At 33.0% G+C, this 17,078-nt stretch overlaps 1 protein-coding gene across 1 annotated transcript in view; it reads left to right on the top strand.

Moving 5' to 3' along the window:
* The window catches only part of LOC149788899 (plexin-A1-like), a 336,630-nt gene that overhangs the window by 219,432 nt on the left and 100,120 nt on the right, over positions 1-17,078 (top strand). The window contains exons 19-20 of the mRNA XM_089975025.1: positions 8,428-8,512; positions 14,150-14,440. Coding sequence (XP_089831151.1) covers positions 8,428-8,512; positions 14,150-14,440 — 376 coding nt within the window. The remainder of the gene's footprint in view (positions 1-8,427; positions 8,513-14,149; positions 14,441-17,078) is intronic.

Here is a 17,078-nt window from a genome sequence, read left to right as displayed (position 1 = left end):
AATCACTTTATATAATAAAGATAGACATTTTCAAACAACAGGAATCAAATTTATATTTAAACATCACATGAATATGTTCTTTCTTCCAGTGTTAGAATTTTCTTCTTTTCAATGGAGGTTCTGCCATTGGTATTAGTGTTTACGTAATAACAGCCAGATGTATTTCGGTTTTGATCGGGTTTTGGGGAAACATGGAATAAATATAAATTATGTAGCAATGAATGAAACCAAAGACATAATTAACTCATCAAGAAACAATACATTTATTTTGAGACAAAGTTTAAATCATCAGTGTTATAGCTTGATAAACAAAGGTTGTGACCATCTGCACCTGGGTAAACAAATGGTGGCTTGGTGAAACACTGTAACAAAAGAAATATTAAAAAGAATACAGAAATGATTCTCACTCACTAGTAATAAAGACAAAGAATGCATTCACCCCCAACCCCCTGGCATTACAGATTAACAGGAAAGACAAACGATGTACTCAACCCTACACTAAAGCCCTTTCAAAAGATTTCTCACTGGGACATTAGGACTTCCAACATTGTGTGGGTTTTTACAAAGAAAAAATATAAATCTCAAAATTAACTGCCTATGACCATCATTACTCCCTTTGATGAAAGAATTGTTAATCTTACTGGCTATTAACCTGACTTTGGCACTACAATGGCAGTTAGTGATATGTACTTTAGTCTGGTTTACTGCAGTTTACAAATGACACTATATGCTGGACTTTTAAATTTCACAAAACTGGTAGCTAGCCAATTTTTCTAATTAAATACCTTATTAGAACAATCTTTACTATTTATGCAGTCATTCTTACAAAGGATTAAATGATGGTTAGTAGTGTTTATCTCGCTATATGGTTGTACAACTGTAATGTTTTTTAATGTGCACTTTGTTTGCATACTACATGTATCCTGAGCTATCGTGTTTACAAAGGATTAAGTCAAGCTCAGTGGTGTCGATCTGATTTTGCGATGCTGTCATTCACAGCAGGTAAATTCTCATAACAGAGCATTTATATAATAAAATCGATCTGTGCATTACGATTGTGGTCAGACATGACAGGTGGTCGCTCATAGCAAAGGTCGCTCATAACAGTTTTTACTGTATAGCTTTAACATGTGAAATGCTACTGTATAGTAAAGTTGGTAGTTCAAATCTTTGTGGCAGAATTGCAAAATGCTAGTCCTGGCATTCAGTTTTCTTACAGATTGACCAACTACATGTACATTGCCATCGACTTTGCATTCAAGCCATTCTCATTTCCACATATTTTTCAAACCATTGCTCAAACTCATGTCCCACTGGAAAATTTAAAATGCTATGTTTGGCAAGCAAAGCTCTTTACCATTAGTTTACATTACATGAAGATTCATTGGGCAAGGACAGACTTTTGACCAATGAAAAAGCTCTTTACAGTGATCATCCACTAAATAATATTTGGACAAATACTTTTAAAAGGATCATTGCAGAATAGGACAGACAGACCATTAAAAAATGATAAAAAAACAGCTATGGAGATGATATTTTAAAAACTGGCCCATATCAAGGAAAATTGGACTCTGGTCATGAGAAAAACAGAATTCTGCTTTAAAATTGAAAACAATCTTATCTTCCAGGGGCAGTTAAATCCAATTCAAGGTAAACAATAAAGAAAAGAGGAAAAATGACAAGGAAAGATGTGGAAAGAAGTTATTGTTCCCAAAATGAACAGTAAAATTAAAGCTACCAGAAACAGGAAAATGAAGTTTTGCTGAAAATAATTAAAAATGTACACAAAACAAAAATAAGTGTTGAAATGGAAAAACGTTCATTTTTTATATCAGTAAAGTACTGTTTCTCAGTGATATTTTATTCATTGAAATTTCAGGAAGATTACAATCACAAAATCTCACTGACATTTTTAGAAACTGGCTAAATCTGACTGACATTTGGTGCAATACCATAATTTTGGTGAATAAAGGACATTTCAGCAAATTTCGCTTAAATTTCAGTCACATTTTTACAAAGGTGGCCAGGATTGTGCTGATTTGCTGTAACATCCAATATAATAAAAAACACGTTGTTATGGCTCTCATTCAGGATGCTATAGACCACCATGAATCCATCTTCATATGGGAGTTTAATTTGTTCTTGAGAAGTTATATAATTCTTATTATTGTTTTAGCAAACAGTGCAATATGAAGCAATATCATGTTGTTGGCCCTATGTGTAGTCTCTGTTGAAGCAGAGGGAAATGTGAGAAGCTTAAATCATATCTTCCTGCTTTTGGTTCTGTTATGTTCAGAAACTGTGCACTGCAGTTAAATTTTTTTTTTACAAACAATATGAAACATTTCAACTTGGCATTATTCAGTGACAGACTAAAACAGATAAATTTACCAAATCAGCATTTCACTTGCATTTTGTTTATATTCCATCTGTTTACATTCCATTTCATTGTTGTTTATATTCTCTCTGTTTACATTCCATTTCATTGTTGTTTATATTCCATCTGTTTACATCCCATTTCATTGTTGTTTATATTCCCTCTGTTTGCATTCCATTTCATTGTTTTTTATATTCCATCTGTTTACATCCCATTTCATTGTTGTTTATATTCCATCTGTTTGCATTCCATTTCATTGTTGTTTATATTCCATCTGTTTACATCCCATTTCATTGTTGTTTATATTCTCTCTGTTTACATTTCATTTCATTGTTGTTTATATTCCATCTGTTTACATTCCATTTCATTGTTGTTTATATTCCATGTGTTTACATCCCATTTCATTGTTGTTTATATTCCATCTGTTTACATTCCATTTCATTGTTGTTTATATTCCATCTGTTTACATCCCATTTCATTGTTGTTTATATTCCCTCTGTTTGCATTCCATTTCATTGTTGTTTATATTCCCTCTGTTTACATCCCATTTCATTGTTGTTTATATTCTTTCTGTTTACATTCCATTTCATTGTTGTTTATATTCCCTCTGTTTACATCCCATTTCATTGTTGTTTATATTCCCTCTGTTTACATCCCATTTCATTGTTGTTTATATTCCCTCTGTTTACATCCCATTTCATTGTTCTTTATATTCCCTCTGTTTACATTCCATTTCATTGCTGTTTATATTCCATCTGTTTACATCCCATTTCGTTGTTGTTTATATTCCCTCTGTTTGCAACCCATTTAATTGTTGTTTATATTCCATCTGTTTACATCCCATTTCATTGTTGTTTATATTTCCTCTGTTTACATCCCATTTCATTGTTGTTTATATTCTCTCTGTTTACATTCCATTTCATTGTTGTTTATATTCCCTCTGTTTACATTCCATTTCACTGTTGTTTATATTGCATCTGTTTACATCCCATTTCATTGTTGTTTATATTCCATCTGTTTACATCCCATTTCATTGTTGTTTATATTCCCTCTGTTTACATTCAATTTCATTGTTGTTTATATTCCCTCTGTTTACATTCCATTTCATTGTTGTTTATATTCCATCTGTTTACATCCCATTTCATTGTTGTTTATATTCCCTCTGTTTACATTCCATTTAATTGTTGTTTATATTTGCATCTGTTTACATTCCATTTCATTGTTGTTTATATTCTCTCTGTTTACATCCCATTTCATTGTTGTTTATATTCCCTCTGTTTACATTCCATTTCATTGTTGTTTATATTCCCTCTGTTTACATTCCATTTCATTGTTGTTTATATTCCATCTGTTTACATCCCATTTCATTGTTGTTTATATTCCCTCTGTTTACATTCCATTTCATTGTTGTTTATATTCCCTCTGTTTGCATTCCATTTCATTGTTGTTTATATTCCATCTGTTTACATCCCATTTCATTGTTGTTTATATTCCATCTATTTACATCCCATTTCATTGTTGTTTATATTCCATCTGTTTACATCCCATTTCACTGTTGTTTATATTCCATCTGTTTACATTCCATTTCATTGTTGTTTATATTCCATCTGTTTACATCCCATTTCATTGTTGTTTATATTCCATGTGTTTACATCCCATTTCATTGTTGTTTATATTCCATCTGTTTACATTCCATTTCATTGTTGTTTATATTCCATCTGTTTACATCCCATTTCATTGTTGTTTATATTCCATCTGTTTACATTCCATTTCATTGTTGTTTATATTCCCTCTGTTTACATCCCATTTCATTGTTGTTTATATTCCATCTGTTTACATTCCATTTCATTGTTGTTTATATTCCATCTGTTTACATCCCATTTCATTGTTGTTTATATTCCCTCTGTTTACATCCCATTTCATTGTTGTTTATATTCCATCTGTTTACATTCAATTTCATTGTTGTTTATATTCCCTCTGTTTGCATTCCATTTCATTGTTGTTTATATTCCATCTGTTTGCATCCCATTTCATTGTTGTTTATATTCCATCTGTTTACATTCCATTTCATTGTTGTTTATATTCCATCTGTTTGCGTCCCATTTCATTGTTGTTTATATTCCATCTGTTTACATCCCATTTCATTGTTGTTTATATTCCCTCTGTTTACATCCCATTTCATTGTTGTTTATATTCCATCTGTTTACATCCCATTTCATTGTTGTTTATATTCCATCTGTTTACATTCCATTTAATTGTTTTTTTATATTCCCTCTGTTTACATCCCATTTCATTGTTGTTCTTTTATGGTCACAGAAATGCGGTTAGAGTTTGTGCATATTACTTTCGTATCTTGTCTTTGTTCATTTTTATTTGCATGGAGCAACACAAAATGGACATGAATTTACAAAAATCATATTTTCCATTGTCAAGATTTGTTACATCTTCCTTGACAGGAACAATATCATCACATGAATGAGGAGAAAAATACTTTGAAAGTGTAAAGAATCTGATCCTCAGTTATTATGTGAAAGGAAACATTGGGAAGTTTGTATTTTCAAGTCCATTCATTTATTATATTCATATTTCATTCTGCTTTCAGTTATCATTCATTATATGTTTATCATTTGTGTCCTCAGTTTCTTGTGCATTGACTTTGCATTTTATTTATGTTCAGTTTGCATTCATTCTGCATTCCATGTCTTACTGGATTATGTAAATTATTTACTCTACATATCGAGAAATAACCCCGTCTCCAATGAATTTGTTATGTATTTCGGCTTACAAGGCTAGAGCATTTGCCACAAGTATGGCATTTGACCAGAACTGTTCTCTAACTGACTTTATCCAGACTGTCGGGTGGAGATCAGAATTGACATTCTCTGGTTTTTATCTAAGAGATCTTTCATCCTAAAGGGTCCAATACAATCTTGTAGGACCTATAGCTGTGGTACAACAGGTCACCTTTCCAGGTCATTTTACAGCTTCACAAGACATGGCTTCACAACTTCTGCTGGATTCGCAGGAGGAAAAATTTTCCCTTTTTGAAGCTGCTCGCTGATAAATGGGAGTTTTCTCCAGTTGGGTTATCTAGAAGCTGTATCACATAATTTAGTGGAATGGAGATGGTATCTCCAGGGGAAAGGTGATAAATCTCCATCGGCCACTTAACTATTCTCCAAAGGTATTATGATTGGGTAATGTAGTCAAAGAAGAAACTATTTTTTTCTAGTAAAATAACCACTAGGCCACCAGAGCGGTCCATGGCATTATATTTACAGAGAAAAGTAAATTTTGTTGTACCACGAGGATATTGTTTGTGAAGAAGCAGCTGAGTTATTGAACAAAAAGATGATTTCACATAAAAATGATTTTTATGATTCACTGGCTTTCATCTGATGCAAAAATTTACTGGTTTGTCTTTTTCTTTAAAGATAACATGTAATTCGAGCAAATGTTTGTTTGAAAATTTTATTATAATGTTTTACAGTTATAATGTTCTAAAAGCCCAGTCCACTGTGAAACATTATAAACAATCTTTACTCTATTTCCATACATCTCTATGGCTACCTGTCAATGTACCATTCAATTCACCCATCCCTATCTAAATTTAAACAAAACCACTCCTGTTACACTATGCTAGCAAAAGTTGCTGATGAATAGTTGCTTGCCATGGACAGTGGATACTCTATTGGTACTATATACCTTGACTTTATGAAGACTTTTGACATGGCTGACATAATATACTTGCATTGAAATTTTAAAAGTACAAATGTTCTCATTTCATGATTCTAATACCTCTCTAGCTCTAAGCCAGCAGGTTGTTTTTGGTAACATTAAATCATGGCTGTTGGTTGCCTGTATAATTCTTATTGGTAACATTAAATCATAGCTGTTGGTTGCCTGTATCATTCATATTGGTAACATTAAATCATAGCTGTTGGTCAAAGCCTGTATCATTCATATTTTTAACATTAAATCATAGCTGTTGGTTGCCTGTATCATTCATATTGGTAACATTAAATCATAGCTGTTGGTTGCCTGTATCATTCCTATTGGTAACATTAAATCATAGCTGTTGGTTGCCTGTATCATTCCTATTGGTAACATTAAATCATAGCTGTTGGTTGCCTGTATCATTCATATTTTTAACATTAAATCATAGCTGATGGTTGCCTGTATCATTCCTATTGGTAACATTAAATCATAGCTGATGGTTGCCTGTATCATTCTTATTATTTATAAATGACTTGCCACAAAAACTGACATCAAGATACAAGTTTGCCATTCTAAAACTCTTGTTATAACTTTGAAACAAAATAGGTGAAGATTTATATTAAGTCAGATATTGGTTGTCACTGATTAACATTGTTATCAATTCCCTAGAAATCAAGGCAGTGTTGCTTGGAACTAAGTAAAGATTTATCACTGAATAAATCCTGAGCTGCATATCATCAATAATCTAATTAGCAATGTCAATAATCTAATTAGCTATGTCAATAATCTAATTAGCAATGTTTATGCAGAAAAGTCTTGGGCGTTCATATTGTTAAGAATCTGGACTTGTATAAGCAACTGAAACATCTTCATTCTGCAGTAAACTCAAAACTCATCTCTTGCAGAGGATGAAATGTTATCTACCACTCAGCTATTGGAAATTATTTTACAGTGCACTCATTCATCCTCTTTTGGACTACTGCTGCACATTTTGGGGAAATATAACTGATAGTAATATTAAAACGGAAACAATGCACAAACTTAAAAAAGGGCAGCAAGAATTATCCTAACTTTACTATTTGATATACCAAAATTCTGTTCTTGAAATTGAAATAGCTTAATTTAACTACAAATTACTGTAACAAAAGTCAATAGTAATGTTCAGTGTAAAGAATGACCACAATGTTTACTTGCTATGTTTCTTTTTAAGTCAGAAAAACAGTATCAAAGACTTAAATTGTGATCAGTTAAAAATGATAATTTCAAGAACAACACTACTTAAAACAAATACTTAAAACAGTCAATTGCTTACTTTGGTGCCATTCCATGGAATGAATTTCCCAAACCTATTAGATAAGAAACAAATTTAAGTGTGTTTAAAACAAAAATATATGGCCATTGTTCAAAAAAAGTTTTCTTTGTAAACATTGCAATACATGCACTCCAATTTAATAATTTAATACATATCATATACACTTTTGTGTTTTTATGCTTATTTTGTTTAAGCAGACTTTAATAATTTTGTTACATGTATATTTTTATTATTTCTTTTGTTTTGTATTTATAATATCATATTCATCTGTAGGGCCTTAATGGAGGATAATTTATTATAACTAACTGAGTTCCCTCATAAAATAAAGATATACCCTCCTGCATGTTGTAATAGCCACTAACAGAGGCAGCAGCTGTGGTGGTTCAATGGTTAGTATGCTGGACTCTTACCCAAAAGTGTACAGGTTCAAATCCTTCTTTCTTATCTGCCAGGGTTGGCTACCATGATGCATCCATGGGCAAGTCACTTTACTAAAATTGCATCAGCATTAAATAAGCTACTTGTGTTTGCTCTGCAATAAAACAACAAACAAAACCAAAATATGACTTGAGTCAGATATGCAACATTATAAAATCAAGCAGGTGAATTTTCTGAAATTGTGTGATTTTAAAAACTTTAACATTACTTGAGAAATTATTCCTTTCTGAACTGTTCAGATAAATGGAAAAGACATTATAGGATTTTGAGTTGGCATTTTAGCTATTTATTATTCAGTGTAATTACAACAGAATAACGTGTTTTCTGTTTCATAGGAATGAACTTACTGGTTGAATGAATAACAATGAGAAAGTGTCCAGATAGTTTCTTGGGATGATTAGTTTCAAGGTCACCCTTGTTGACTGGCCTTATCTTCGTTTAACTTAATCTCACACTTGATTATAAGTGCTGGTGTTAGGACTAAATATTTCATACTTGGAAGGGATGTAATCGTAGATGTTATGCTTACATAATTTAGTGCTAGAAAAATAATTCATGAAATAAATCTTATCTTCTTTTATAGTGGTGGAATAAAGCTTACAATTACAGGAAAGTACCTTAATAATGCCCATGACATCAGGATTGGAATGGCTGGGAGTGGCAGTACGGTATGTAATAGAGTCCAAAACTTCAGACAGATGATTTAGTAGGTCTTGAGCAGTGGAGTATAGCCCAAACATTAATAACATTTGGTGTGCAGTTTTTTGTTTCCTGTCATAAATATAATCATAATCATAATCTCTATTGTAGTCTTGTTTCTGTTGATAACTTTTTTAAAATGTCCACTTGAGTGGAGGAGACATGTAATGTTACCTGTGTCTGTCCATTATGTCACAAATTTCATTTCCACTCAGTAACCTTTTTAAAATGTCATATTCTATTTAGGGGACATGTAGCATTACCTATTTCTGTCACTCATGCCACAGATATCATTTCCATTCAGTAACCTTTTTAAAATGTCAAATTCTATGGAGTGGACAGGTAGTGTTACCTATTTCTGTCAGTCATGTCACAGATTTAATTTCCATTCACTAACCTTTTAAAAATGTCAAATTCTGTGGAAGGGACATGTAGCGTTACCTATTTCTGTCATGTCACAGATTTCATTTCCATTCACTAACCTTTTTAAAATGTCAAATTCTATGGAGGGAACACGTAGTGTTACCTTTTTCTCTCAGTCATGTCACAGATTTCATTTCCAATGAGTAACCTTTTTAAAATGTCAAATTCTATGGAGGGGACAGGTGGTGATACCTATTTCTGTCAGTCATGTCACAGATTTCATTTCCAATGAGTAACCCTTTAAAAATGTTGAATTCTATGGAAGGGATGTGTAGTGTTACCTATTTCTGTCGGTCATGTCACAGATTTCATTTCCATTCATTAACCTTTTTAAAATGTCAAATTCTATGGATTGGACAGGGAGTGTTACCTTTTTCTGTCAGTTGTGTCGGATTTAATTTCCATTCACTAATCTTTTTAAAATTTCATATTCTATGGAGGGGACATGTCAAATTCTGTGGAGGGGATGTGTAGTTGTACTATTTCTGTACATCTACTCACTTAATAACTTTTGAAGAACGTTATGGATTGAAAGCGGATTCAAATATTGACCATGTTTGGACCCCAGTATGACTTTAAAATTTGCCTTTGTACATATATCATGAATTCCATTTCCACACAGTAACATTTGAAAAATTTTATAGAATAAAACCAATATGACTGAGATAGGACATTGATGATTGTTTGGGATTTAATTCACAGTACTATAAGTGTCTTGTGAATTTTCACTTAGTATTCTAGGGAAATAAATTGTTTGTTGAATTATAGTCCAAAAAAGGTCACAGTGACCCTGCTAATGGAATGAAAGGGCAATTGTGTGGTGCTGCTTGATATTAACAACTAAATTGTTTTTGCCATGCTTCAGTCAGTTTGCAGCCATGTAATCACAGGCAGTCTTACCACAAATATACTACATTGCTTTTGCTGTGCTTCAGTCAGTTTACAGTCATGTAATCACAGGCAGTCTTACCACAAATATACTACATTGCTTTTGCTGTTCTTCAGTCAGTTTGCAGTCATGTGATCACAGGCAGTCTTACCACATATATACTACATTGCTTTTGCTGTGCTTCAGTCAGTTTACAGTCATGTAATCACAGGCAGTCTTACCACATATATACTACATTGCTTTTGCTGTTCTTCAGTCAGTTTGCAGTCATGTGATCACAGGCAGTCTTACCACAAATATACTACATTGTTTTTGCTGTGCTTCAGTCAGTTTGCAGTCATGTGATCACAGGCAGTCTTACCACAACTATACTGCATTTTATTTGCCATGCTTCAGTCAGTTTGCAGTCATATGATCAATGGCAGTCCTAACACAAATACACTACATTGTTTTTGCTGTGCTTCAGTCAGTTTGCAGTCATTTGATCACAGGCAGTCTTACCACAAATATACTACATTGCTTTTCAATGCTTCAGTCAGTTTGCAGTCATGTGATGTCATGTGATCACATGCAGTCTTACCACAAATATACTACATTGTTATTGCCATGCTTCAGTCAGTTTGCAGTCATGTGATCACAGGCAGTCTTACCACAAATATACTACATTGTTTTTGCCATGCTTCAGTCACTTTGCAGTCATGTGATCACAGGCAGTCTTACCACAAATATACTACATTGTTTTTGCCATGCTTCAGTCACTTTGCAGTCATGTGATCACAGGCAGTCTTACCACAAATATACTACATTGGAAGAAATGTGTGAAATTGAATGGAATTTATTTTGTTTTGTTACAGTAATTTTGCTTACATGGGAAATTTCATTAGACACCTGTCTCAGGAGCTAAACCCTTCGATGCAGGATGTTCACATGTATGTTCCTCAAGAAATGTTTGTCATATAATTTAGTAGTTTCACTGAAGGACTTCTTGCCAAGTGAAGTTGAATATAAAACAAAATGTGAATCTCTGATCTTCACTATGGCTGCCACCTCAATATTTTCACCATGATGCTCAATTGCATGAATCTTCACTAAAATTAATGACCCCCACTTTAATAATGATCAAAGTGCATCAATTTGCCATGATCATATTGAGTATTAATAACAAAGCTCATTCTGATCACATGAGTGCTTGATTTGTAGATCAAGCACCATAATCAAGTGCTTCAAGTTGGGGACTCTTTGCAGTTGAACAGTGGAATAGAATGGAAAATTTTTCATTGTGGTACTTTTTTTTTACTATCTTGTCCCAATGAAGACACAAGCTTGGGTCACTATATGAGTAGTTTTTGCCTGTCAGTATGAGAACTGTTGTGTGAACATTATTTTCACAGATCTGAGAAAATGGTATGCAGGGGCTTTTGTTGGCTGTAAAGTTGGAACACAGTGTTGCATTGCAGCACATTTGTCTTTATCCACATGTGATTCAGATTCTACTAACATGTAGTAACTACAAATTGCTTGTAAAGTAATAAAAGTAGTTCTTAAAAGTGCAGAATGTCATTGGATATTTTCAGTTTAGAAGTCATTGTGGAACCAATTTGACTAAATGAAATGAGGAACAGTCTTTTGATTACTACCATGAAATTTGATGTCAGAAAGATTCCAATAAACACTAAAATTACACATTCTAATGCAGTGAGAAAATGAAATGGACAAACATTTATAGTTAAAACCAGATGTTTGTACCCTAATTTTTTCACAAAGTGGTTTTGTACCAGTTATTTTAAGTAACACGACACAAGTTTGGTTACATTGATTACATACCATGCCTGTGCAATTTAATGAAAATTAGCAACTATGTAAAACTTAGTCATGCCTTTTATACATCATGTCTAATTATTATTAAAATCTGTGTGACCTGCCTCTGGAAAGGTTATCCCTCTTACAAGGCCAACTTCCTGATGAAGAAGGGATGGCCTTATAAAAGGGGAACCACTTTAAAAATGGGTTTTGTTCTGACTTTATATTTAGTCAGCATTCAAATTACTTGATGTAGAATTTTACCTATAATGACTTTTAAGCATGATAAACAAGTTTGAATTGATTTCTATCAAACCTGGTTTGTGGTAATTGCAGCAGAATACCTTGAATGGGTTCATCATAAAAATATAATGGCTTGTAGATACAACTCATGGAAATAAATAGTAATAACAGAATGTATCAGAGACAGGTTCCATGATCTTTTATCTATAATATCAAGTTCATAGATCAAGATTTAGATTTTTGCACTTCTGAACATGATAACTAGGGGTAAAATTATACACCTCTGTTGTGTATTAATATGATTCATGACACACAGTATACGATATTATACATTATCAATACACATATCAACTTGATGGTCTTTTCATCTTTAGAAGGTCCCTCACTTGTATGGTGGTGCCATTATCTATGTGTTGATATATTGGTTATATTTCTAGCATTACAGACAGAAATAGGCCTATCATCTGTTCATATGCTATTCTCAAATTTGACAAGAGAAATACTTCCAAACAGACTACCTGTTAGGTGTCAGTGATTTTTATTCAACCTTTGGGATATTTCAGGCTGCTCCATTGATCAGGTGCAAGGATTCATCTTGGTTACCACACCCTTTGATTTGCACTGCATGAATGCTTTTTAAACATTTTATTAACCAATTAAATGTCCTGAATTAAATTTGAAAGGCATATTGTTGATAACTATAAAGCAGAAGAAATAATGCAGTTTCCGCACAAGAACAAAAACTTGGAACTGATATCTACAACAAGTCCAAGCATGGGAGCAAGGATAACTAGTAACCAATTTTTTCCTGCAGTTGCAAAACAACTACTGCAGACACAGACACTGTGAGAACTAAAGGAAACTATTGACAACACCCAATTCTTTCCTGGAAATTAACAATGTGATTATAAGTTGTGCAGTTTGATAACTGCCCCTTTGTCAATTCTGTGCTAATTTTTTATCCCATCAGCATGTTTAGTCATTGATTACACATATCAGCTTAAAACAGCAACATTCCAAACTTGTTCTCCATGTATGATTTAAGTACTTTACGTATAATTTGATAGCCATGTTTGCACAAAGTTTTTCTCTTGTTTTGTATATATTTAGGATGAGTTCAGATGTGAATACTTCTCATGTGTCATGTGGTGAATAAGCTACAGTTCTTATTGGTGGTTATTGTTTTACTCTTGACTTGAACAAACAATAACCACCAATCAGAACTGAATGTAACATATTCCACTGGATGACATCTGGGATATGTAGCCTCATATTAGATACAAGTAGACAAGATATGTAGCAACAGTGAAACTTCGCATAAAATTGATTATTCATAGATCATTAAAGTTCATTAATCATGCATGGGAAACAAATCTGGAATGTCTTCTTTAGGTTGATATATTTTGTGAGTGACTGAGCATGCTGACGGGATAAAATAATCTGCATGGAACTGTGGGAGGTTGTCAGACCATGTGAGTAAGTTACATTGTGTATGCTAATTTGTCAAAGGCAAGGGGGGTGTATTCAGTAGTTTTTCTTTGTTACTGACATAAATAAATGCATGTGTCTGCTATAGCTGTCTCAGATGAGTTTTTAGTTTCAAGAATTAAAAGGCAAATGATAAATAATTCATTATTCATGAAGATTAAAGTAACCTTTATCGGGTAAGTATTGTTTTGCATCAGTTCTTCACCAGTTGTGTCAATATTGGCATCGATATGTACAAATATTGATGTATCAATATATTGACTGTTTCACCATAATGTTGACTCAGACAAATAGGAGTAGATATTTTTCATTGAATTCATTATGGTGGGTTTCTTAAGATTTTCTAACATGGTTTCAGGACTCAGCAGTTAAAAAGAAGAAAATTAGGGTACAAATGGACCTCTGTGGGATTCCAACAAATTATTTTCTAGAATGTCATTCTGTTAGAGGAACTCTTGTTGCACACATTGAGGACTGAGCCAGCATCTAGAACTGAACCCTTGCTTTTTTCATCTCTGCAAATCAACAACAAAAATATTACAATTATAGGTCTGCTCTCACTTTTTCAAATAGAAAATTCTTAGCTTCATGGTTTTAAATTTAGGGTCTTAAGTCCTCCATACTGAGTACAAGACATCAGCAAAAAACAATATGTAGATTTAGGAAATATGACATATAGATAAAACAAGAAGGCAAATTTGACTGTTTTCAAATCATGTGGAATGTACATTTTGATGTGCATCATATTCAATATCTTTTCCAGGAACAGCCTTGTGATGTGTCTGATAATGGCACCAAAATGATATGTAAAACTCCCAAACTTTCTGAGGAACAAAAGAAGAACCTTATCCAAGTTAAAAGTAATAGTACCAACAGACAAAGGAGGAGCACCAGTGGATTGTGTTCTGGTTGCTTTGAGATAGTGATTAAGATGGATGGCTTTGAGTCAAGGTTTACCCTGTCCTATACTGTGGATCCTTCCCTTCTTAATCTAACTGTAGATAACTCAGTTAAAATTTTCTCCACAAGTAAAGAGAGGACTCTCACATTAAAGGTAGGTAAACCAAGTATCTTGACTTAGACTGTTGCATAACATTTTGTAGAAAACATTCTTCACCGATTATCATTTTCTTGAAAATTTGCTTTGAAACAGCTTTGGAAAATGTTTGAAAGAATCCACATAGCATAAACCTTCTTTCTGCTGATTGTGTAATTAGCCTATCGTTTAGATATGATAAGAAGTTTTGGGCATTCAATGAAGCTTCTTCTGTGAAGTGTTGTACACCCAGTCTGGACATTTGATTTCAGGTGGGATTTTTTTTGCATGCAGGGATGACATCCATCTATGAAAACAAAAATTAGATTTTGTCCATAAAATTGTTTGATTGGATAACTGAAAGTGAAAGTTTTCTTTTTCTGCACATATACTCATTTTATCTGGAGTATGGACAAGTCTAGATAAGTGATGCCTGTGTAATGAACATTTTATTGTACTATGGTCTGGCTCTGACCCATTCAGCATTTTACCCAACCTTTGATCTTGGAAAATAAGTACGCTGCACAAACAAATTGAGCTCAGATTGATTTATTACTGTTATATATTATAATTTTTTTTTTAATTACTAAATAAAATAAATCTGTTTCTTCCTGGGTCCTTGTAGACTGTATCAGTTTAAAAGAGGTAAATGTGAATACCATGTAGAATGCTAAATTCATATTATTTTCATTGGTTGGTTGGTTAGCAAGTGAATAGCATGTAGAATGCTAAATTCATGTTGTTTTCATTGGTTGGTTCATTAGCAAGTGAATAGCATGTAGAATGCTAAATTCATGTTATTTTCATTGGTTGGTTGGTTAGCAAGTGAATAGCATATAGAATGCTAAATTCATGCTATTTTCATTGGTTGGTTGGTTTTTAATGTCACTTCCAACACTATATCATGCCAATCAGAGCAAAGTGCCTTTCACAAGGAGACACCAAGGCTGTCCTTGGCTTGTATCGAACACATGACTATTGCATTATAATTCTCCTTCTCTACCAAGTAAGCTATCACAATTCCCCCATGCTGTTTTGGGGAAACAGAGTGACTTGTTATTCATGACGAAGTGCAAGGGCTTGAAGTCGATTTGTGCACAGATAAAAAAAAGAAAAACATTTATAGTTAATACATTCTATACAGAGCTTGCTAGATATCAACCACTACAAAAGCTACAGCTTAAATGGGTACAAAAGTCATAGTGACAATATCTTCAGAATCTTAAAGATGTACTGTAAGTGTTGTCAGGAATTTTTCACTTTTTCACATAATTATCAAGCTGTTGACAATAAATATCCTTAATAAAGTAGCATTATCATTGAAGCTTTTTTCATTCAGACTTGAATGGAATTTATGATAACATTTAGGAAATAAGTAATTTATTATTATTATTATTATTATTATTACTATTATTATCATCACCATTATAATTATTATCATTATTATTTTTAATATTATTATAGATGAAGACAGATGGAATTATTAAACTAATATATACTGAGAATGTTTATTATATTAAAACCTACATACTAGTCCTCATCAAGCCAATGCACCTCATCATGTACGTTAGATTGCTCCTTTTTCTAAAACTAGCGTGGATTTAAAAATGTATCATTTGCATTGTCTGTATAAATTCCAGACATAAGCATCAATGAGTCTAGTACTCTGAAAATATATTAGTTAGCTGGATATCACTTCTCCTAAATTGGCCAGCCAGTGACAGGTTCAAAATATATCTAACTTGATGCAATTGGTGTTGGCATTGTTATAATAGAACAAATTAATATTATCTAAAAGCTTAATTGGCATGTTTGACAAGATTGAAAATATCTGTTAATCTTTCATTTTATAAGCATCATCTCTTTTGGCTACTCATTTTCTTTATATAAATGCTTGTATTAGTACAATTTGCAAATAAGATGACCAACATAATGAAGTTATCGTCATATCTGCAACCACTATTGCAGAGGATGAAACTAATATAATCTATGGTGGATTTTGCACTGACACCAGAAAATCCCTGTCGGTCTCATGGGGAGACAAATAATGTAACCCCATCACTGGAATTTCCTTGTTTTAGTATAAACATGAACATAGGTTATTTTTCTCAAACAATCGTTTTCATTCAAATTAAAATAACTTACTTTTGCAATATACTGATATTAGCAGACTCATCACATACTGTATCATGGCTGTAGATTATCCATGGTATTCCAGGAAAACCCTGGAACACCCTGGAGAATAATAGCATGGAATACCCTGGAGTATTTGGATATTCCAGACTTCTTCCAGGGTAGGCTTGTGAACCATGGATAAAAGACAAGGAAAAACATAGAAAACCCTGGATAATCCTAGCATGGAAAACACTGGAGTATTTGGATAATATTCCAGTCATTGTCCAGGTTAGGCTGGAAAACCCTGAATCCTTGACCTGGACAGTACTGTAATATTTAGCTGGAAAACCCTCGACATTTTTCCTTAAAACAAGAGATTTCACTAAAACAATTTCTTTTTTTTTTTTATTTTCCCTATAATTGTTTGACCACTGGGGGGAACCATCCCAAGGTCAACTTATTATCTAACATAATCTAGGGACTATAAATGTAGGGTAGAAAAAAAAACACCCTTATGCAAGCACACATTGATGCAGTACAA

This window comes from Sinohyriopsis cumingii, chromosome 11, assembly GCF_028554795.1.
Source record: "Sinohyriopsis cumingii isolate HCF-2022 chromosome 11, ASM2855479v2, whole genome shotgun sequence".
In the NCBI taxonomy this organism is placed as follows: Eukaryota; Metazoa; Mollusca; class Bivalvia; order Unionida; family Unionidae; genus Sinohyriopsis; species Sinohyriopsis cumingii.
The sequence above is the reverse complement of the archived record's forward strand: the minus strand, read 5'-3'. Positions and strand labels throughout refer to the sequence as shown.